This window comes from Selaginella moellendorffii, unplaced genomic scaffold (genome assembly GCF_000143415.4).
Source record: "Selaginella moellendorffii unplaced genomic scaffold, v1.0 SELMOscaffold_14, whole genome shotgun sequence".
Lineage (NCBI taxonomy): Eukaryota > Viridiplantae > Streptophyta > Lycopodiopsida > Selaginellales > Selaginellaceae > Selaginella > Selaginella moellendorffii.
The window spans coordinates 1,172,075-1,195,069 of record NW_003314275.1 but is presented as its reverse complement, the minus strand read 5'-3'; the positions used below and the strand labels follow the sequence as shown (position 1 = coordinate 1,195,069).

Here is a 22,995-nt window from a genome sequence, read left to right as displayed (position 1 = left end):
CATATAAAGTAAATTTAATACCTAACCCAGTTTTTGTTCAATATTTTTGTTTCCAAAATAAAATATTCACTTTGTCTATGATATCTTTTTCTTCTACCACCACAATCACATAACATAATTGTACATCAGGAGTTGAATAAATAAAACTCTTAATAGCATAGATTGTAGATATAAACAGAAAAAAAAACTAGCAAATAATATATTGAAATCACATTTATTTTGTATTTTGTATTAAGCATAAATTTTGATGAAAAAAGAAAGTGGTAAAGTAACTTTTACTATGATGTGGTTATTTTTTATACTTTATCTACTTTTAGACTTTAATAATAATGACATTTTAAACCACATTTTTTGCAAATCTGACACTGTGTTTTCATTTGATCATGCCACATTTTCTACACTTTTGAAGCTTTCTAGCTGACTCTCATACTCCATCCTCGGCCTGTACCACCACGACCAAAACAAATAGTTCACGAAGTTGATGGCTCCCATGGCAGCCAGGAGCCAGTAGAAGCTGTGGAGCCGCCCCCGGTTCATGTTCTCGGGAAGCCAGTCGGGCTTGGTTCGAGCGTTGACAAGCGACACTATGACACTGCTCAGAAAGTATCCGAATGAGAAGGAGACGTTGACGAGAGAGATCCCCATGGCTCGCATGTTTTCAGGAGATTCGGTGTAGAAGAAATCCAGGAGCCCCGCCACCGTGAAAAGCTCACCGATTCCAAACACGAGAAATTGGAAGGCCATCCAGAAGGCGCTCATTGGAAGAACAGCCGCTGGATTGTCAAGCGCATTGTTCTCGCGGGCAACTTTGAGCCGCTTGGTCTCGACAATCGCCGCGACGACCATAGAGAGTGTGCAAATAACAAGCCCGATCCCAACTCTCTGAAGGTGGCTAATGCCGCGCTCGTTCCCGGTGATCTTGCGTAGAAACGGCACCAAAAGCTGGTCGTAGAGCGGCATCAGTAAGAGGATTGCAAGAACCGGGAAGACTGCGAGCGATGCCAGGGGCATCACGAAGTGTTTGCCAATCTTACGCTCGAGCGTGGCAGCTTGCAGCAGGGTAAAGGTCTGGAGCTGGGAGAGAATGCAGCTGACGATGATGGTGCAAGCGAAGATTGGGAGTATGTTGAGCACTGCCTTGACTTCCTCGATCTGCGTGACAGAGCACAGCCTCCAGCGGGAGTGCTTCTCCTCGTCGTTTGTTCTGATGGCAGCTCTGTCAAGGAACCTTTTGAATGCATGCAAAAGGTGGTGAGCAATGAAAGTTCTTTCCAAATCAGCAAAATACTTACAAGAACTGGTTCGTGTGAGGGAGATGCTGCAAGTCTTCGATGGGCTGGTGGAGTTCTTCGATGGAATCAGGAGACTTGAGCTTCCACTTCCTGGCCGCTGCTACGAAAACCATGGCGATGCCGGTGATGGGGCTTCCTTTGCGTTCTTTTGCTCGGTAAGGCATGCCCATACAGACGACGAAGATGGAAACGGCCAAGACAATTGCCGGGATTCCAAATCCCCATGCAGCGTTTACCTGCTCCTGGGCGTAGGAGATCACAGTGACTGCTGGAAACGCGCCGATGCAAGTGCTGAAGAGGAACCAGTTGAAGTAGCTGAGCAGCTGCTTCTTCTGCTGCGGATCGTTCTCGTTGAACTGCACGGCCCCCAGAGTTGGAGCGTTTGGCTTGATGTTCGCGAGGCCAACCGCAAGAATGTATAGCCCAAAGTAGAAGATGGCTGTTTGTTTCCCTGTTGGCCGGACGCAGCTTGGATCGAAGAGTGGACATAGAGGAGGGCTCAAGGCTGGCACTGCTGCTGAGATTGTCAATATGACACTTCCCTGGAAGGGAGAAAAGGAAGTTTTAGAGATTAGCTAAACTTTGTGTAGCTTACAATCGTTCCAAGTATTTCTCCAATGATGATTCCTGTGAATTGGGAAATGTAGACGTCGGAGAGGTATCCCCCGGCGATGGTGAGTAGCGTTGCCGTTCCGGAGAAGTCGCACAGGAGTTTGGCTCCGTCGGCTGGGGAGTAATGCAGGTTGAAGATTGCGTAAGTCGATAAGTTGAGTGCCAGTGTCAAGTAGACCATGCTCTGGAGTGCTTCCGTTCCTGGAATTGAAAAACATGAGAATTCATACGTTTTGAGATCTGGATCTTTTCGTTTGTGTGTACCAAAAACGTAAGGAGCCACCTTCCATCCCCGGAATGAGGTACTTTTATCCATTTTGGAAAGGGATTCCTTAAGAAAAGTATGAGAACTTGATGAGAATTCTGAGAAGTCTCACTTGGGAGAGGAGGCGTTGCAAACTCACAACTCCTCCCGATGTCCAGATGGTAATTTGCTCACTTTATCATATAAAAGAGACATGTTTCTCATTGCTTTCATTGCTATTTCCGCTTGCTGGTTGACATTTGGCTTCTTGGTTAACTTAAAAAAGAATAGCATTGAGGATGCGACAATACTATATTGATACCGGTGAAAAAGATCAATAGCGCCACCTTTGTTTTCTAATCCTTTGTCTTGCCACAAGAGCATGTTTCCAAAAAAGTTATTGATTCTCGGAGCTCATAACTTCCAAATCCTGATTCTCCTTGTTCCGCAGCTCCCTGTCCGCAAGTTCTCCCCTCCGATACCACAACGCCCAAAAGACGTAGTTGATCAAGTTGGCGGTGCTAAGACACGCCAAGAGCCAGTAAAAATCGCGAAGCCTGCTCCTGTTAAGATTGTCTGGCAGCCAACCTTCGCCACCTTTCCTACGTGTGCATGCGTTCACGATGGAGACGAGCAAGGAGCTCATGAAGTAGCCAATGGCGATGGAAACGTACGCCAGCGAAGTCGCCATGCTCTTGAGCCCGGCCGGAGATTCACTGTAGAAGAATTCCTGGAGGCCCACGAACGTGAACATGTCCGCGATGCCAAACGTCACGTACTGCAGTCCAAGCCAGCAGATGCTCATGGGAATAATCTCGGCTGGACGATCCAGAAGCCTGCTCGCTGTTGCTACGCGGATCCTCTTCTCCTCCACCAGAGCTGCGATGGCCATGGAGGAAACCGCGAGCAGAAGTCCAATCCCGATTCTCTGGAGGTGCGTGATGCCGTGCTCGTGCCCTGTTGCTCGCCGGATCACCGGGACGATGAGCCTGTCGTAGATCGGAACCAAAACCACCATGATCGCCAGCGGGAAAAACGGCAGCGATGCCGGCGGGATCTCGAACTTGTGCGTGACTTTTCGATCCATGGTCTTGCCTTGGGCCAGGGAGAATGTCTGGAGCTGGCCCAGCACGCAGTTCATCATGATGGTGCTCGCGAAAACGGGTATAATCCTCAGCACGATCTTGGCTTCCTCGACTTGTGTCACTGTGCAGAGGTTCCACGGGATTGTGTCGTTTGTCATGGCTTTCGTGTGGACTGCTGCTCTGTCCAAGAATCTGGAAACAGACAAAAAAGCTGGTCAGTTCTATTCGCCAATACTTGATCGTTTGAAAACACTTACTTGAACTGTGGAGTGCGTTGAATATAATTGTCTACTTTGTCTCCAGCTTCTTCATCCTGAATCGTCTCGTTGCTATCCAAAGGCACTGCCACCCTCCAGTTGTATAGAGCCGCTACGAAAACTCGGGCAACACTGAGCAGTGGATTCTTTCCCAGGGATGTTCTTCGGTAGAACTTGCGACCGGAAACGAAGAAAATGGTCGCCAGCAGCACTGCGCCGAGAGCTATGGCGTAGCCGCATTGGCGAGAGACGTTGTCCTGGACGTAGACGAGCGCGGTGACAGCAACGATGGCTCCCAAGCAAAAAGCCACGAAAGCACAGTTGAAGTAAGTCGATATCTCTCTTTTCTCTTTCGAGTTGGCCGTGCTGTCGAATTGATCCGCGCCGAGTGCTGCTAGATTGCTCTTGACAGCTCCACTCCCGATCGCAACGAGGTAGAGTCCTAGGAAAAGAACCAGCTTTCCGGTGGCACTCGCTTCCTGGCATTCTGGACTGAGTAACGGACATGGAGGCGGCCGCAGCGCGGGAATCGAAGACGAAAGTGTCAAGAATGTAAATCCCTGTCCAGTCAAACATAAAAGATAAGAACAACAAGTAAAAGAAAGAGAACTCTCCTGCTTACCACAGATGCTATCGCTGCTCCAGTGCTGATTGTCCAGAACTTGCTCAAGCAGACGTCAGACAGAAATCCTCCCAGCAGAGTGAGAAGAAAAGAAGTTCCCATGAAATTGGTAACCGCGTTGGCCGCATCGGTAATGGAGAAGTGCATCGTGGTAAACATGTATGGAAACAAGTTTATCCCGACCGAAAGGAAGGCCATGTTTTCCAGTCCAATAGCAGCTGAAAGAAGAAAAACCAGAAACTACCATCAGTAGGAGCAGAGAAAACAGAAGTTCATACCGAAGATAAAAGGCGCGGACTTCCATCCTTGGGAAGCAAAGTTGGGATTCACAGAAGACATAGCTCTGGACTCGAAGTGTGATGTTCTCTTGTGACGAGCAAAAGAGAAGGCAGCGCCTCCGGTTTATATCGAGCAAACTCATGGCGGATAATACGCAGAGATGATCGTATCATTTTTCTCTACAGCACGCATTAAGGATATCACTCCCTGGAAATCGGGTACGTTGTTTCAGCCCCATTTGTGTGGTCGGTTGCGACTACTCCAGTGCGGCGCTCAGAAATGATTGCAAAGGCTGGCTGCACGTTTCGAATGGGAAATCTCAAGTCAGACCAGTGGGCTTCAATTTGATTCACAAATATTCTTTCCATTTCTTTTTTCCTTCCTGCAGCCAAAGGACAATAATTATCAGCGAAGAGGCACAGGAATGCAAGGGAAAAAGTGGCACCTCGTGGATGCAGTAACACTCAATTATTCGTTGGTTTTGTTACGAGTCGACTTTCCCTTCCAGCTACAAAGTGAACATAGAAACCAGTGAGCTTTCAAGCACGAAAGAGAAGATTCAAGCTCCCTGGATGATGACAAGATTCGTTCTCGAGTGGAAGGCTTGGACAGGGAACTCTATTTTGCGGATCTACGTCATTGTTCTTTTCTTTTCCTCTTGTCAGACTTGCCTATCTACACTCCCCGGAGCAATATGCCAATCGAATGGCAGTCCAGCCGAGATGCTGGCCGCATGGCTGCTCCCACTTTCCGCTATGCTCGTCCGGTTGTATCTAAACGTCTTGGTGAGATATCCCCCCCATAAGTATTGTACAAAGCCCCTGAAACGAGTCCAGTATTGTTTTATCAGGTACCATTTCCTTTCTTTTTTACTCACCAGACTATGATTGATACTGCAATCACTCCCATGAAGAGTCCCGCTGTGAGCCGTGAGTTATAAAACTTTATCCACCTGCGAGGAGGGCGATCGTATCAGAAGAAAAAAAAGGTAAATACACCCACCCAATCGGGATCAAACTGAAAAGGAAGGACAGCACCCCTGTTAAAAGAGAAAACGTCACAAAACACTAACTGGAGTTTAACGGCCTACCCCATGCAAAGAACTGGAAAGCTCTCTTCCAGTCATCTTCACACCTGCAAATTGCAAAAGAAAACAGATGACGAAACAAAACAAAAAAAATTAAAAAATGCTGGAAACGAAGAAGAGAGAAAAACCAACCTGATCTCCCAAAACGCTTCGAAAGTTCTTCGAGGAGACGGTGGCTTGTCTCCAGTCCTGTAAGACTTCACAAAGTCACGGCACTTGAACATGAACTCCTCTTCGGCCTCTTCATTCACGTATGATTTGCCGTTCTTTAGTATGCTCCCCAAGATCAAAGTACAAGTCACCATGGATATCGTCATGAGACCAACCTAAACGAGACCATCAAAGTTAAAGCTATAAAGTACGAGTGATGTGAAATGAAAAACTCACAGCGATCGCAGTCAGTACACCATAAAACGCGATCCAAACCTGTTGAAACACGGAAGCAAGAACTTCATATCTAGAGCGCGAGAGAGAAAAACACTTACAGTTAAAACTGGATCTGGAGCTATGGTGAATTGTGTTAGAGTTACTACAGCAAAACCAGCAAACAAGGCTGCCAGATTGGAGATCGCTTTAAGCTGCTCGGACTTTTCTTCCACGTCCCTACGATTTTTCTCCACGAACCTATAAGGCAAGAGAAGAATTAAAACCGAGAGCAAGGAAAGAAAACTCGATCAAAGGAAGACTCCACACTACAACAATACAAAATGAATGAGAGGATTTCACTCACCTCGTCCACAGGTAGCGCGCATTCTCCACATGCCGCTGCTCCATATCCTCATCTCTCCATCTGCGGCACTCTTTCATCCAAGCACATCAAAAAACATGAAAAAATCTCTCCAGACACAGCTCCAGGATTTCTCACCTCTGCTCGGCCTCGCGCATAGCCCGCTCTTGATTCCTACACTTGCGCTCCTCGGCCCGGTACTCGAGATCCTCGGCCCTCCACACTCTGTCCTCGGACCGCCAGCGCCGATCCTCCTCTCGCCATGTCCGCGACATGCTCGTGTCGAATGCCGTGAGCACCACCTGTGCTACGTCCAGCGCCATGGCGCGATCGATCGATCGAGGATACAAACCCTAAACCTCGAAATACTTTTTACACGGCCTTCTAGAAAAGATGATTTGACTCTATTTTGAAATATAGGGCTCTGCCTCGTGGGCAAATCTGGAGCGTCCAATCACAGAGTCGTGGGCTCCTCGACTATGAGAGCTCACAATCCCTTTGCGATTGCGATCCAAGCAGCGCCATGGATGCGCCCCAGGAGCATGAAGAGCCGCCCAAGGAGCCAATTCCGCAGTGCCCGCTGCTATCACCCTATGAGCTGGGCAAATTCAAGCTCAATCACAGGTAACATTTCTTCTCCTCCGCTCCAATTCTTCTGTTCTAGCGTTGATCTTCGTCGTCTAGGGTCGTTCTCGCGCCGCTGACGAGATGCCGGTCCTATGGATCCATACCGCAGCCCCACGCCGCCACATACTACGCTCAAAGGGCGACTCAAGGAGGACTTCTCATCGCTGAGGCCACTGCGGTGTCTCCCACGGGATTTGGGTGAGAAAACGTGCATGTTCTTCGCGGATTTGACCTCTTTTCTCGGATAGATTTCCTTGCACGCCAGGGGTTTTCTCCGAGGAGCAAGTGGAGGCATGGAAACCGATTGTCAAGGCAGTGCATGACAAAGGGGGCATATTTTTCTTGCAGATATGGCATGTTGGAAGAGTTTCACATACATGTAACACCTCTCTCTCTCTCTCTCTCTCTCTCTCTCTCTCTCTCTCTCTCTCTCTCTGTGTTTGTGATGTTTCTAACTCTTCTTCTTTGGCCTTTGCGGCGTCTTCCAGCATATCAGCCTCACGGAGAAGCTCCTCTTTCTTCTTCCAACAAGATAGCTACGGGCAAATTGACACTTCCTTCGGGAGAAGAGGGGAGCTACTCAACTCCGAGAGCTTTGGAAACACACGAAGTTCGTGCAATCGTGCAGGACTTTCGCTTGGCTGCACGAAACGCCATAAGCGCAGGTGTTAAACTATGCTTCTTTCTTTCTAGTTTCACAGGCTAACGAAAAACTGGGTGTAGGCTTTGATGGTGTTGAGATCCACGGGGCTCACGGCTATCTGATCGACCAATTCCTGAAAGATGGTGTCAACGATAGAACGGATGAGTACGGTGGTTCTCTCGAGAATCGCTGCCAGTTTGCTCTCGAGATCGTAGAGGCCATCTCCAAAGAGATTGGCTCGGACAGGGTCGGGATACGTCTCTCACCATTCTCAAACCACTCTGGCTGTGTGGATTCCAACCCGCAGGAGCTCGGCCTCTACTTGATCCAGGCTCTAAACAGCGCCAACCTTGTCTACGTCCACTTGGTTGAGCCAAGAGTGAACTTTGGCTGTCCGAATGATGCACACACACTCTGGCCGATAGTAAGAGCTTACAAGGGGAAGGTTTTGATCGCCGGTGGATACAACAGGGAGGATGGAAATGAGGCACTGAGAGCCGAGAAGGCTTCCATGGTTGTCTATGGCAGACATTTCCTGGCGAATCCAGACTTGGTGAAACGATTCAAGCTTAAGGCACCACTAAACAAGTATGATCGCCGGACTTTCTACATCCAAGATCCTGTGGTTGGATACACTGACTATCCTTTCCTTGAAGATTAAGAAAACGATAGCTAATAAAAGTATTAGTTGGAGATAAAACATGTTTTAAAAAAATAGAAGATTTTCACGCTTGCAAATTTAGCGTTGCATCAACCATGGCTTATGAACTGATCCAGATGCACGTTTGATCTCCTATATTATTAACAACAATATGCCCCGATGGCTCAATGCACATAACATAGAGAAGACCACACCAGCGCCCACAATTCTTGTTATTGCTCCACATAACCTTTCGATTTTCATCATAAACAACCAGGTTGCCATCCACTTGTAGCCTCAGGTAACATCCTCTCCCCCAGTTTTGCGTGTTGGTTGCCCACACCACCTGATTCCCAAGATATAAAACAAGGTTGCAATCTCTTTGCATTCGGAGAAAATAGACTCCATCGGCCGATTCAAGATAGCCATCAGTGTCGATGCGTGAGATGTCTGAATCCTCGCCCCCACCCACCATGCATGACTTATAAACCCAACAGTCTGGTATGTGCTCATCATCGTCGCCAGGACCATCCAAAAGCTCTGGAACACTCTCCAGTCGTAAATAATCAATGCTTTTTGTATGATTTACATGGTCGTGAGCTAGTATCTTAACAGATTCTGAATCAGATTCTTCATGGACAATGTACCTGATTGAGAGCCTCTCGTGAATAATCTCCATGGAAGCATAATTTAGCTTTGTCATCTGAAGGTTAGTAAGAACATGGTAGAGATTCATGAGGCCCATCATCAGCCTTGTGCCGGGCCTCTGGACAATCCCCAGTGAGGGGAAGATGCTACACATGAGAAGATCGCCAAAAAGACTCCTCCACGTCTCGGCTATACCGACGGTTATGGAGACTAGACGGCCTTCGACCTCCAGAGTGTGATCTCCGAATGTAATTCCAGCTGAATACGTCTCGACCCTGGAGATTCTCATGATGACCTCCACAATCTTGCGGAAGACCACTGCCCGGCTAGAAGCAAGGATGCTTTGGGGGCCATGCGGCCGAACTATCAAAGAAACACCAGTCGAGAGAATTGACACAATAAGAGCAGCAACAATGAAGGTGGCGATTTTCATTCTTTCCTGATCCCGACTATGTACGATTGAAGAGAGAAGCGTTGCAGCATTTTTATTTTGACCTCTCGTCATTTCTAAGCGTCAATTGTGCGGATATACGTTTATTTGCCAGGAAAGTCAAAGTCTACATGCGGTTCTTCTAAGCAAGGAGACAACTATTCATGAACTTCTCTGTTTTGTCTGTCTGCCAAAAACAAACAAAAGTGGGTTAGGGGGAAGTTTTTTTGCTCTTCGTTCTCCAGCGAATGAACGAGCAGAGATTCCATAGATTCTAGCAAAGATAAAGATAAAGATATTTCACTATGGGAGTCTTGAGCATGCCCTCACCCCAACTAAATCTTGGGGAGCTGGCTGGATCAAAAAGGATGATGGGAGCAGGGCAATCGTGACGCGATGTTGCGATGATCCTCGGTGGTAATTCGCGGTGGCTCGTGACCAAATCCTAATTTAAAGATGGTGTTGTCAACCATAGAACGGACGAGTATGGTGCTTTGCTCTCAAGATTGTGAAAGCCATCCCCAAAGAGATTTGCTGGGACACAGCCTCACAAGGATTCCAACCCGCGGGTAGGTACTTGATCCATAACCAACCTAAGAGTGAACTTTAATGAGACCGATAGTTGGATACAAGAGGAAATGGAAATGAGGCATTGAGGCCTCATTTCCATTCCCTTGGTGCAACTACATTTACTTGGTGAAACGAAGCATAGTGCCTAAATAAAAGTGGAGATGAACTATTAATCTATCTTTGCAACGACTTATGAACTGATCCAGATGCACGTTTGATGTCCTATGTCATTCACAACAATATGCCCTGATGGCTCAACACACATAGCATAGAGAAGACCACACCCACGCCCACAATTCTTATTGTTGCTCCACATAGCCTCCCCATTCTCATCATAAACAACCAGGTTGCCATCCCCTTGTAGCCTCAGGTGACATCCTTTCCCCCAGTTTTGCGTGTTGCTTGCCCACACTGCCTGATTCCCAAGATATAAAACAAGGTTGCAATCTCTTTGCATTCGGAGAAAATAGACTCCATCGGCCGATTCAAGATAGCCATCAGTGTCGATGCGTGAGACGTCTGAATCCTCGCCCCCACCCACCATGCATGACTTATAAACCCAACAGTCTGGTATGTGCTCATCATCGTCGCCAGGACCATCCAAAAGCTCCGGAACACTCTCGAGTCGTAAATAATCAACGCTTTTTGTGCGATTTACATGGTAGTGATCTAGTATCCTAACAGATTCTAAATCAGATTCTTCAAGGACAGTGTACCTGATCGAGAGCCTCTCGTGAATAATCTCCATGGAAGCATAGTTTTCCTTTGTTAATTCTAGGTCGGCAAGAACATGGTAGAGCTTCATGAAGCCCATCATCAGCCTTGTGCCGGGTCTCTGGACAATCCCCAGTGAGGGAAAGATGCTACACATGAGAAGCTCGCCAAAAAGACTCCTCCATGTCTCGGCTACACTGACGGTTATGGAGACTAGACGGCCTTCGACTTGTAGAGTGAGATCTCCAATTGATATTCCAGCTGAGTATGTATGGACCCTGGAGACTTCTTCCATGATGACTTCCACAATCTTGCGGAAGATCACTGCCCGGCTAGCAGAAAGAATGCTTTGGGGACCATGGTGCCGAAGGATCAAAGATCCAACACCCATTGAGAGGATTGCCAAAACAAGAGCAGCAGTAACGAAAGCAGTGATTTTCATTTTTTTTTTCTGATCCCGGACTGCATGAAAGACGAGAGAAGCCCCAGTCATTTTTATTGTCACCTCTCTTGTCTTGATATATTCAAATGTGCGGATATACTTTTATTCTGCCGGGAAAGTCAATAATTAGTAAAAAGCAAAGAAAGAAATTAGTCAGGTGCGTAAAAGTCAAGGAAGAAAAACTTCAAGGTTAGAGATATTGTTCCTCCATTTTAAAGAAGAAAATCTGGTTCTCGGCCAAGTGCTGGAAGAAGACGAGGCCATCTATATGTCTATAACTATTGTGTTCAACCATGAAAACCGACTTTGGAGTTCGTTTCTTTTGAAGAGGTTGATATATACATGATTTTGAACTGTGGCTTGGGACCTTAATTTCAACAAATGACTGTTTGGGATTCGTTTTAAAGATATTCATCCTTAAATTTAATAATTAAGCTAACTTTTGCTAATTGGTAAAATTCCCCAAGAACCCTAATTTCTGATTTCCATGGAGGGATTCGTGAGGGGCGGCGACGAATCCACATCCAGTGGCGCGGCATTCCAAGAAAAGGAGCGGCGGAGCGGAAGGGACTCGCGGCAGCACGCCAGGATCTCCGATTCTAACATCGGATTCCAGGTATGCGTTTTACGCAGGGATTTGGAGGTCGGTTTGATCGATTGTTCTTGTTTGATCGTCTGTAGCTCCTGAAGAAGGCGGGATGGAAAGAGGGCACCGGACTCGGTGTTGCGGAGCAAGGGCAGCTAAATCCGCTAGAAACGCATCAGAAGCTCGATAAGCGGGGGATTGGGGCCGAGAGGAGGAAGAAAGAGAAGAAGATTGATACAGGGCAGGCAGTGGAGGAGGCGAATTCCAAGCCAAAGCCAAAGAAGAAGATCGTTTCCAAGGCTGCCAAGAGAGTTGCCGTGGAGGAAGCCAAGTTTCGTGAACAGGAGTTTGCCATAGCGTTTTATCGTGAGTGGGACTATTGAAGGTGAGAATGATTTGTTCGATCGATGGTTTGTACTGATTTTCGTGACGGTCTAGCATGACAGGATCAGTGCCGCTGCGAGCTCTTTAGATTTGGATCGATGTTCCAAGCAGAAAAGAAGAACTTGAGGTGAGTGATTCTTTTTCTCGTTTGTTTTTTTGTTGTCACAAGTGAAGATCGATGCAGTAAAATCGCTTGAATCGATTGAAACAACGTTGCCGAAGCGAATTTCTCCATCTCTGTAAATTTTCCCGAATTGCGATCGATGAAAAGATCGATGCAGTTAAATCGCTCGATTGAATCGATTGGAACATTTTTTATCTCTGTAATTTCTTGAGTTAATTTAAGAGAATATTCTACGTGTAAAACCCTCCAGAAACCTCTAGCATTTTCTTGCTAGCTACTCCACCTTGTGATGAGAGTTTAGGGTTTTGGCAATGCAGGGACGAGCGCTCGGGCGAGCGCTGCGAGCGGCTGAGGAGCTGCTGCCACAGGCTCGATGTATTGGCGCCTCGCGAAATCTGGTGTCAATTAGCTCTAGAAATCACACAGGATCGATTGCAGAGGTAGATGATTTCGGGAGAGGTATTGCCGCGCACAGGGTTTCCTCCCGATTCTGGTCTGACAGTCTCTACCGGCGAGGCGTCCTATGGTCGCTGGATCACAGGCGAGGTTTCCATGGCACCTCACGCTTGGAATCGCCGGTCACTGTGAGTGTTCTCTTTCTTAGTTCTCTTAAGAGTTTCTTCTCTTTCTTTCTTAGCAGCTTTCTGCCAAGGATTTCACAAACATGGCTTGGCAAGCTGTGGTTTCGGCCGTGGAAGTGGCGCAAACTAGCAGACAACAGGTTGTGGAAACCGAGCATCTTCTCAAGGCTTTGCTGGAGCAAAAGAATGGGCTTGCTCGAAGGATTTTCACCAAGGCCGGGATTGATAATTCGGCTCTTTTGCAAGCTACTGAGCGATACATTGAGCGGCAGCCCAAGGTATTTACCTCGGACGAGTTTTTCCTTCTCTACATGCAGACATTCTTATTTCCTTCGGATGTAGGTGACAGGAAACATATCCGGTGCTATGGTCGGCCAGAGTCTTGAAACCTTGCTTGATCGAGCCAAGGTTCACATGGACGATTTTGGAGATACTTACACGTCAATCGAGCATTTAGTTCTTGCACTCGCGGAAGACATTCGCATTGGGAAGGAGCTGTTTGGGCAGTTCGGTCTCAATGCCAAGGCTACTAAAGATGCGATCAATGCCATCCGAGGGTCACAGAAGGTTACTGATCAAGGTTCGTTGTTTTCTTTGTAAATTGTTTCAACACTCTCGTTGTTTGTTTCCTGTTCCAGCCCCTGAAAACAAGTACGAGGCATTAGAGAAATTTGGAGTGGATTTGACGGAGATGGCCCGCCAGGGAAAGCTTGATCCGGTTATTGGTCGCGATGACGAAATTCGACGGTGCATTCAAATATTGTGCCGGCGAACCAAGAACAATCCTGTGGTGATTGGAGAGCCTGGTGTAGGCAAGACTGCTATAGCAGAAGGGTATGGAAGTCGTTTGTTTGCTTCTTTTTGACTTCCTGCCATTCTTTCCAGTCTTGCTCAGCGTATAGTTCAAGGAGACGTACCCGAGGCCCTTGCCAACCGGAAGGTATGTTTATGCCGCTAGCAGAACCATTATTTCATTTTACCATTGTTCAAATGCAGCTGATATCACTGGACTTAGGAGCGTTGATCGCAGGAGCGAAGTTTCAAGGAGAATTTGAAGACCGATTGAAAGCTGTTCTGAAAGAAGTGAAGGAGTCGGAGGGGTACATTGTTCTTTTCATCGATGAAATCCACATGGTCGTCGGTGCAGGTAATTTGTGTCTGCAACTTTGCATTTACGACTGCATACATGGTACTCCTGTTTTTTTTAGGTGCGACCTCGGGAGCAATGGATGCTGGCAACTTGCTAAAGCCAATGCTGGGCCGTGGTGAATTGAGGTGCATTGGTGCCACGACAATTAAGGAATATCGCAAGTATCTTGAGAAGGATGCAGCTCTGGAAAGACGATTCCAGCAAGTTTATGTCCCCGAGCCCGCCGTGGAAGATACGATATCCATTCTTCGTGGTTTGCGAGAGAAATACGAGCTTCACCACGGAGTAAAAATCTCAGACAACGCTTTAGTTGAGGCTGCTCTGCTTTCCTCTCGTTATATCAGCGACCGTTTCTTACCCGACAAAGGTATATCAATTTCGTAACTCATCTCCTGGATTACTTATTTTTTACCTGTACCATAGCCATTGATCTTGTTGACGAGGCCGCCGCAAAGCTAAAGATGGAGAGGACGTCGAAACCGACTGCTCTAGACGAGATTGATCGGGCTATCATCAAGCTGGAGATGGAGCGGTTGTCTCTTGAGCACGACAATGATAAAGCATCCCGTGAGAGGCTGCAGAAGCTAGAAGCAGAGCTAGCATCTCTCAAAGAGAAGCAAAAGGCATTGCAGCAGCAATGGGAGATGGAAAAGTCGATCATGACACGCATCAACTCGTGCAAAGAAGAGGTACACATGTTTTCCTCATTTTTTTTACCGTAAAACAGGAATCAAACTTGTGCTTGTGCTTGGCAGATTGATCGTGTCAATCTCGAAATCCAACAGGCCGAGAGAGACTACGACCTTAACAGAGCTGCCGAGCTCAAATACGGCGTCCTCATCAACTTGCAAAAGCAACTTAAAGAGACCGAGGGCGAGCTTGCAACGTACAGAAAGTCCGAGAAAACAATGCTGCGAGAGGAGATCACTGCCGACGACATCGCCGAGATAGTCAGCAAGTGGACAAAAATTCCAGTCTCGAGGCTGCTCCAGTCCGAGATGGAGAAGCTGCTCCAACTCGACGATCACTTGCACAAGCGCCTGATCGGCCAAGACCCCGCAGTGAAAGCCGTGGCCGATGCTATACGACGTTCCAGGGCTGGACTATCGGATCCAAACCGTCCTATCGCCAGCTTCATGTTTATGGGACCGACTGGAGTCGGGAAAACGGAGCTGGCCAAAGCTCTAGCCGAGTACCTGTTCGACACGGACAAAGCGCTGCTGAGATTCGACATGAGCGAGTACATGGAGAAACATGCCGTGTCCCGGCTCATTGGCGCACCTCCGGGATACGTGGGATACGAAGAAGGCGGGCAGCTGACCGAGAGCGTCCGCCGGCGGCCTTACTCGGTGGTTCTCTTCGACGAGATCGAAAAGGCTCACGGGGACGTTTTCAACATCTTCCTCCAGATACTCGACGATGGCCGCGTGACGGACTCCCAGGGCCGGACAGTGAACTTCACCAACACGGTTGTGATCATGACGTCCAACCTCGGCTCGCAGCACATCCTCGACGCTCTCAAATCGTCGGGCAACAAGAAGGCGGCATATCAGGCGATGAAGGAGACGGTGATGGAAGTGGCTCGCTCCACCTTCCGGCCAGAGTTCATGAACAGGGTGGACGAGTTCATCGTGTTCCAGCCCCTGGACGTGGATCAGATCCAAAACATCGTCAAGCTCCAGGTAAGTTGTGTTGTTGCGATCAGGCAGTTTATGATCTTTGGCTTTTTTTCTCTAGCTGCAAAACGTGGAGAAGAGACTCCAACACCGCAAGATCTCTTTGAAGATCACGGACGATGCGGTGCAGGTGTTTGCCAAGCTTGGATATGATCCAAACTATGGCGCCAGGCCGGTGAAGCGAGTGATCCAGCAGTACGTGACCAACGAGCTGGCCAAAGGGATTTTGAGGGGCGACTTCAAGGAGGAGGACACGGTGCTCATCACGAGTGAGGCCGGGCAGTTGGCCATGAAAACATGGTCGCCCTCTCAACACGAAGTTGCTGCTCTAGCATAAAATAAATTCTTTTTTTTTTGTTTGCTACATTTTAAGTCATTTTTGTTTTGCTACATTTTTTTTGAGCTTCCCTCAGCTGAGCAGCAGCAGCTGTACCTGATGCATATTAGCTTTTTATACTTGTTCTTGAATGTGTCAAGCCGTACTGGATGGCAAATCTATAGAGCTGAGAGCTCGGACCGTTCTAGTTCCTCCTGGTTAGCGGGAGGGATGGGTCACACCTGGAAAAAAAAATGAAACATTCAGTGACTTTGCAAAAGAAAAGTCTACTATATCTACTCCTGAAGCTGGGAATCACACATCTCCACCATGCTCCAGTTCTACTACAGGACCCTGTGCCATTTTGTTAGTAATGGCGTTCAAAAGAATTAAGAAACATGAAGAATTTATCGTGAGTACACTATCATCGCTTCTCCATCGAAAGAAAGTAACCCACTGAGCAGACACCCTTGTACCTGTTCCCTCGTGACTTTCTGACTCTGACTCGCATGAAACCAGCTGAAAGTTATTGGACCACCATCGGCTGTGCCACCATGTAGCTTCTCTACACCAGGCTTTATCCACGAGGTGTTGAGCGAATCTGCAAATCTCCCCTTGAATTTCATTGTGTTAACGTGTCTACATTCCCCCTGCAATGCCGCTCTCACACAAACCAGGGGAGCACAACTTCTCGCATTTATGTCTTTCCTAGCCTTGTCCAATAGCAAGGAAAGCATTCCATTGGCTGCCAAAACATCATTTTGATTTTTTTATGGAAACCAAGGTTGGCATGGAGATAGGCTAGTTGAAAAAACATTTTGTACAAAAATCTAGATTTTGCCATAACATTAAAGGTAAAATTAAAAATACTTATCACACTTTTTGTGAGCCCACTTATATTTCACAACCACTTCCTGTAAAGGTTATTGTTGGCAATTACATGTTGATAATCTGATCCAACTTTGAAGATAAGGATTAAGTTGGCAAGAATAATTAGTAATATAGTGATGAGAAGTTTGGGTATGAAAAAGGTGATAGTGATGAAAAGAATTTAAAGCAACAACAAGAGCAGTAATAAAATCAATATGAGATAAAATGCTAGAGGAAATAAAAATAATCGATGATAATGAAAGCTATAATTAACAAAGAATGAAGAGTGAAGCATTAAAGAATGCTAAAAATTATTATAAGCAAATTTAGTAGAAAGAAGTGAATCAACTCAATCATTTTGTTAATAGGAAATATAGCATCAAAGATATTGCTCAAAAGTTTGAATAGTATAACCCATCAGTCTAAATATAGTAGTTTATAACTTCCTTGAATGAAGGAAAGATATTAATCCCAAAAGGTAGAAATAAACTAAAGCCCTTTATTACTGATAAGGAGAGTTTGATGTTAAAGATCAAATGTAAAATTTCTAAATGAGGGTGTGAGATCGAGTAAGAGCATTGTGTAATATATAATCATAAATTAAAAGGGGATAATGATTATGACCATTAAGCTTGACACCAATTGAGGACATGTGTAAAAAACCAAAACTGAAGGTTTTTATGATCATTATAGATAGTAGTTACATAGGGAGAATTTTCAAAAAAATAACACTAAACTTAAATTTTTTTTATAATTGTAAGTAGTTCTTTGTTGAAGATTTTCTAATTAATTTTTGTAGTTGTATCCTTTTAAGAGTGAAATATAATTAGGTGATGTATAATATTTGATCCCTCTTATGATAAGATAACATCTTTAGAATGCCTAGAAACATAAGGAATATCTTTCCTCAATATCCCTTTTTTAATCCTTATTAAGTCTTTTTTTGTCCATGGTTGTGCTTGCTAACACTGCCACTAAATTAGGGCCCAAAGGCCCGACTACTAAGTCCCATTGATATTTAAGACTTCCTTGCCACATGACTATATCCTTGGTCATGATATAAAAGTCTTCTTTTTTTCCATAGTCTGAGACTTTGGGATGATATTTCGAAACATTGCAACCCAACATGAGCATTATAAGTACTCTCCCCACCTTCCGCCTTTAAATGCCCTATCCATGTAGCTATATGATGAATAACATCTTTCTATGAAATAGAAATCCTTAGGCCCCAAAGTGGAGCCAAAAGAATGCCATATGGTAGTGGTTGAATTAGAAGTCCAATGAGTTTAATATGTTTGGACTAAAAGTTCTAACTCGGAAAGTCGAGAGCAAGAGTGGAATACCTAAATAAATGCTTAAGAAACAAGAACGAAATGATCAATGAACAAGTCTTTAGAAAAGGATACAAGATAGACCAACATATGGCAAATGTTATGACATATGGAAGTGTTGGGACTGACTTCAAGAAGGAGTCTGAGATGGAGTTCGAAAATGAGTCTGAGATGGAGTCCAAGATGGAGTTAAGGACCGAAACCGAGATCAAGACCAAGATTGAATCCAAGTCCAAATCCAAGTCCAAGTTCAAGACCAAATCCAAATACTAATATAGATTGTAAGGTGGAAGTCCAAAACAATCATCCCCCAAGGGGGGGGGGCAGGGGTTGCAAGGGGTTCCAAAAGTATAGTAGGGAGAGTGTGGAGGTTGGACTCTAGTTCAATTAATTTGGCTAAGAAAGGCTAGTGTGACCCAAAAAAGTTATGCCTACATAGTGGGTGATGATATAATCATTGAGGAGTCTAAGGCTAAAAGGAACATGAATAGACAAGTGAGGTAACTTGGTAAAGTGTTCAAAAGCCAACTTTAGCTCCCTCAAGAGATTAAATAGTCAATGCTTTCAATTTAAGTGTGGATAACACTATTTACTTAGATACCTAGTGTGGCTTATTGAAATCTTGCTCTAAGAAAACAATAAAGGTATTAGTCAAAGCAAAAGGTATTATTGTTATTTGAAGTAGAATGAGTATAAAAGGTTGTTTTCTACTCATTACCTTTCCAAATGTAGATAAAGTTATAAACATCACATATGTCAATTTTTATGAAAAATTGAGTTTTTGAAAGCCACTTTAACATCTCAAAGATCAATGGAGGTGAATATTAATTAAGAATCATAACTTTGTTCATATTGTTATAGTGAATCACTAAATGAAAAGACTCATCCTTTTTTGACAGAAAAAAGATATATGTACCAATTGAAAGTTAAGAATGCTAAATAAAACATTTTTAAAAAACTCTATATAATGCCTTTAACTTTGCTAATGAAAGATTGTAGATAAAACCTTCTACAAGATTAATAGGACAATCATAAAATCAATGCAATGACAAGATATTACTTCTCTTTTTGAAAGTATCCTCAAAGTAGGTATATTTGGAGGGAAGAGTGCATCTGATATTGATAGATATAATTAATGTTAGATGAATAGCAATTGCAAAAATGAAATCATGATTCAAATAGCAAACATCTTATAACTCATACAAAAAAATGTGAGCAATTTGGAGAAAAAGACTTAAAGAAGGGGAGAATTATCCAATTAACATCATATTACTTTCAATCCACTATTAAGTTCATGAGGTTAAACTAAGGAAAACTAAAAGTGATGGTCTTTAGAATGAAGACAATATTAAAGATGATGTTGAAATGAATCTTAAATACTACTATATCTATATAGAAAATTTGTTAATTGTCCACCACTTAGCATAAATTAGATGTTGTTTTAATCAAAGGAGACTACTATGAGAAAGTGCAAACTTTAGATTGATGAAGTTTGCACTGATACCATTATTATCTAAAATTGAAAAAGAAAGTGGATTGAAAGTGAGTATTGATGTGGAATATAGAGATTCATAAAGGAATAAAGCTAAAATGAGGAAGAGAATATTAATTTTTTAATTAAATAACCCCTAATTAAACTGGGTGCTTTTATTTTCCAAAACCACATCTACTACATGAGAATGAATACAAGTGCAAAGATGAAGACATTGCTCCTAAGAATGGTCTATATCACTATAATATATGTAAAAGTGATTCTCAATTCAACATAGAAAAGTATCATCAAACATCTAGAAAGTTAAAGAAGATTTTATTAACCTCATCTCAATTACCTATATTTATTTGATGCATGTTCCCCACCATGTTAAACTACATATTTAGAACCCATTTACTGCTATAAAATCTAGAAGGAAGGTAAAACACTTTCTTTAATAATTATGAAAAAGTAGAAAGACCCTTTCCTACAAAGAGCATTATCTCATTTCTGTCATTATTCAATCTTGTGCTTTACTAGCTATAGAAGAGTTTCTTTATGCAAGGATAAGGGAAATACCTTAAAAGAGCAATGGTTAAATTGATCTATGTTTTTTTTGGATTAGCTTGGATTAAGCCATATCATTGATTTTATTTCAAATGAAAACTTGAGCTTCAACAAAATAAATTCACTACTACTATAAAACTATCTTTTAACTTCTCTTTCTCTTCATACTCTATAACATAAAGATTACTTGCTTATAATGTTCAAGAAAGTTTTAATTTAATGGCTTAAGGTAGACTTCCTCCTTGTTCCAATTGCTAAAAGAATTATTTTTATCCCCACTAGTCATTTTGAGATTTGAAAGATTTGAAAAAATATTAAACATCACTTTATTATGTTTTAAAGAAGTTTGAAATTACACATCCAAATTATTAAAGCTCAAAATAAAGGAACCTTGTCTAGAACTCAAATCTCACCTACATTTGGAACTTTGATTACAACTTCTATCACAAAGAGATAAATGGTGCAAAACATCTTATATTACTTAGGATTTTTAAAAAGATCATTTAGAGGATCCCATTTAGGATCACTTGGCTATAACACTATACTTTTTATCTTGAATGTATGTTCTACCATTTAGTCTATAGGATAATCACAAAACTTACTAAATATAAAATGATACTATATTATGAATTTAGACATCACTAACAGATCTAGATGCCTTTCATAAATAGCCAATAGCACTAAATAAGACTAATATATAAGAAAGTAAAAAGAATGATTTGAGAGATGATCTATAGAGGTTCAAATACACCAATTAATTAAGGGTCTTGAGATACTTAGGGTTAAGTGTTATTGGGTTTGAATAATACTACGTTGGGTGACTTTTAGGAAAGTCCAAATTCAAAAACTTATATTTGGTATTAGAGGGGTTTTGAGTTTGACTCTGTTAATTGGTGAAGGGAATCACACTATATATTAAAATTAACATCTAATAATCCAGTTTAATTTAATTGGGCTCAACCCGAGGGGTAGGGTGTCCACAGAGTGAGGCTTTCAAAAAAGCTATAGCTCTTAGACATAGTGGATTATAAAAAATTAAAAAAAATAACTTGAAAGATGATATAGAAAGGTTCAAATATAAAGGGAAAAGGTCTATGAACAAAAATGCATTCTTTTTTCCAATTGGTTAAAGGTCTTAGATATTTGGGGTTAGGTTTAATTAGCATTGGGTTGGGTGAAAGTCCATATTCAAGAGTTTACATAACACATAAGACATGATAGTGAGGATGTTTGGTAGATATAGTAAGTTATTATGTAGTGATATTAAGGGACTAATGTTTAATATATAAGGGTTGTTATTACTAGTTAGTGCAAGATATAACAAGATATGAACTCTTTACTAAGCTAAGTATGTTTAGCTAAGAATATGTAGGAATTCCATCTAGTTTAAGTACACTTAAAATGCCCATATGTCATAGTAGTAAAAGAAGATATCCAAAAGGAATTGCTAACAAATAATTTTCAATACTTACAATCACATTTATGAATCTCAATAATGCTAAGTGATGCATATATTATTACAGCATCAAGAGATCTCTTATATTTCTCTAGAGACAATAAACCGAAGAAGAGTTCTTGAACCCATGTTTCAAGAAATATAACTTTTACCTATTCTTAAAGCAAGTCATTTGTCTTTTTAAAAACCTTAAAAGCAATAGTGTGTAGTGTATTATAAATAAAATCCTTGAGAAAGTTGAAACCTTGTTGATGATATAGTTAAAGTACTAGTGATTGGCTTTTAACACTAGTAGTTATACCCTTTGCAATTGCCCAATTGCAAACAACAAACCCCTTTAAGCACATTATTTGGATTGAGTTTTTTTCAGATATTTTCATATTTATTCCCTCTATTATTATTCATCATCAAACACTTGTGATAAGGAGCAACACCTCTTTATCAAAGACACTAGGGGGAAATATTATGCCTTAATAGCCTAGTATGGGTACCTCAATTCCCCACTTTTATCCCAAAGGGCAAATCCAAGCCCCTAGAAAGGGGCGAAAACCAATGGGCCATATAATACTCAAATGGGACACCATACACACATATGTCTTCTAGTTAGTTATGACTTCTAATGTCTAAGAGCATTGAAGCTCCCACTCAAGTTAGTTATGCATTGCAATGTCTAAGAGCATTGCTTATGACTAACTATAATGCTTCTAACACATATATTGGCATGCACTTGCTAGTGTTGGGAACCCCTGTGATATTGAGCTTGGTCTTTCAATATTTGCCAGGTGATAACTTATCGTGTCTACCAAACAATCATGCATCTTGTATTAATTCTGTTTAGTCCTAATTGCTATTTATGGAAAGTGTCTAGATTTGTTAATTTGGTATATCTATAGAATATAAAGATTGTCCTAAACACAATGCCCAAATTCACAATTTAGTGCTATTCCGTATTAGTAAGGTTTGAGTTAGCCCTATAAAAGCCAAAAGCATGCATTCCTAAGAGAAGGGGAAGGGGAAGGGGGGGGGGGGGGGCGGGGGGCGGCAGAGCGGCAGTAGTATATTTAAATAGCATTAGATTCTTTTTGGCTCCATTTTTTGTATTAGTTTTGGCATTGAAATGTTAAATGCTCTAAAACCATTCCAAGTCATTCCATGCTTTTATCCTTTTGCTCTTTAAGTTATATGCTCAAAAGTCATTATATGCTTTAGTTCTATCACTCTATGGCTCCATACTTAAGAGTTTAACTCTATTCCTTCATTCATTAGCCCAAAGCCCTGAAATTTAGATTTTGCTCCACTATTCTTAAACATATAACATATGGCATGTGGCATATAACATGTGGTACATGGAAAGTTTAAGTTATGCTTTGTGGTTATCCTATGTGAAAACCACATATGCTACAAGAAATCACTATATATATGCATAATAAGTGTTAATTATTTATTTCTTAATTATTAGCTTTTCATGATGACTTACTATAGGCTTTTGGAGCTGTCTAGGTACTGATGCATTGATTTTGTATCCTCAACAATGAAGTGTGTGCAATATAACATGAATGATATT

The 22,995-nt window shown here is 43.0% G+C and overlaps 6 protein-coding genes across 10 annotated transcripts; 3 read left to right on the top strand and 3 right to left on the bottom strand.

The window, feature by feature from the left end:
- Window positions 1-381: 381 nt before the first annotated feature.
- Window positions 382-2,220, bottom strand: LOC9646639 (protein NRT1/ PTR FAMILY 4.4). The gene is made up of 3 exons (XM_002970212.1): window positions 1,888-2,220; window positions 1,293-1,834; window positions 382-1,228 (listed from the first exon to the last, which is right to left on the bottom strand). The coding sequence occupies exons 1-3, from the start codon at window positions 2,218-2,220 to the stop codon at window positions 382-384; spliced, it is 1,722 nt and encodes a 573-aa protein (XP_002970258.1).
- A 216-nt stretch (window positions 2,221-2,436) lies between these two features.
- Window positions 2,437-4,931, bottom strand: LOC9646638 (protein NRT1/ PTR FAMILY 4.3). The gene is made up of 5 exons (XM_002970211.2): window positions 4,837-4,931; window positions 4,391-4,773; window positions 4,113-4,330; window positions 3,491-4,050; window positions 2,437-3,425 (listed from the first exon to the last, which is right to left on the bottom strand). Exons 2-5 carry the CDS (start codon window positions 4,449-4,451, stop codon window positions 2,546-2,548), a joined length of 1,719 nt encoding a protein of 572 aa, XP_002970257.2. The 5' UTR covers window positions 4,452-4,773; window positions 4,837-4,931; the 3' UTR covers window positions 2,437-2,545.
- On the bottom strand, window positions 4,908-6,554 carry LOC9632197. The gene is made up of 9 exons (XM_024675118.1): window positions 6,344-6,554; window positions 6,209-6,268; window positions 5,964-6,102; window positions 5,866-5,904; window positions 5,611-5,804; window positions 5,482-5,525; window positions 5,394-5,430; window positions 5,269-5,343; window positions 4,908-5,212 (listed from the first exon to the last, which is right to left on the bottom strand). The coding sequence occupies exons 1-9, from the start codon at window positions 6,526-6,528 to the stop codon at window positions 5,053-5,055; spliced, it is 933 nt and encodes a 310-aa protein (XP_024530886.1). The 5' UTR covers window positions 6,529-6,554; the 3' UTR covers window positions 4,908-5,052.
- A 92-nt stretch (window positions 6,555-6,646) lies between these two features.
- LOC9646637 (putative 12-oxophytodienoate reductase 11) lies at window positions 6,647-8,229 on the top strand. The gene is made up of 5 exons (XM_002970448.2): window positions 6,647-6,829; window positions 6,890-7,030; window positions 7,081-7,211; window positions 7,321-7,497; window positions 7,556-8,229. The coding sequence occupies exons 1-5, from the start codon at window positions 6,729-6,731 to the stop codon at window positions 8,134-8,136; spliced, it is 1,131 nt and encodes a 376-aa protein (XP_002970494.1). The 5' UTR covers window positions 6,647-6,728; the 3' UTR covers window positions 8,137-8,229.
- A 3,173-nt stretch (window positions 8,230-11,402) lies between these two features.
- Window positions 11,403-12,255, top strand: LOC112346356 (protein PXR1-like). Of its 4 annotated transcripts, none has more exons than XR_002992381.1 (4): window positions 11,403-11,535; window positions 11,601-11,890; window positions 11,952-12,016; window positions 12,074-12,255. XR_002992381.1 is itself a non-coding variant. In XM_024675120.1 (3 exons), the coding sequence occupies exons 1-2, from the start codon at window positions 11,407-11,409 to the stop codon at window positions 11,886-11,888; spliced, it is 417 nt and encodes a 138-aa protein (XP_024530888.1). In that variant the 5' UTR covers window positions 11,403-11,406; the 3' UTR covers window positions 11,889-11,890; window positions 11,952-12,255. The 4 variants fall into 4 exon arrangements, 2 of the variants coding, with proteins under 2 accessions (XP_024530888.1, XP_024530887.1); XR_002992380.1 differs by having other exon boundaries at window positions 11,944-12,016; XM_024675120.1 differs by having other exon boundaries at window positions 11,952-12,255.
- A 51-nt stretch (window positions 12,256-12,306) lies between these two features.
- On the top strand, window positions 12,307-15,827 carry LOC9646636 (chaperone protein ClpB3, chloroplastic). Of its 2 annotated transcripts, none has more exons than XM_024675117.1 (10): window positions 12,307-12,597; window positions 12,654-12,872; window positions 12,937-13,174; window positions 13,233-13,428; window positions 13,480-13,534; window positions 13,591-13,741; window positions 13,803-14,111; window positions 14,168-14,433; window positions 14,500-15,426; window positions 15,482-15,827. In XM_024675117.1, the coding sequence occupies exons 1-10, from the start codon at window positions 12,325-12,327 to the stop codon at window positions 15,755-15,757; spliced, it is 2,910 nt and encodes a 969-aa protein (XP_024530885.1). In that variant the 5' UTR covers window positions 12,307-12,324; the 3' UTR covers window positions 15,758-15,827. The 2 variants fall into 2 exon arrangements, with proteins under 2 accessions (XP_024530885.1, XP_024530884.1); XM_024675116.1 differs by having other exon boundaries at window positions 12,651-12,872.
- The last annotated feature ends 7,168 nt before the right edge of the window (window positions 15,828-22,995 follow it).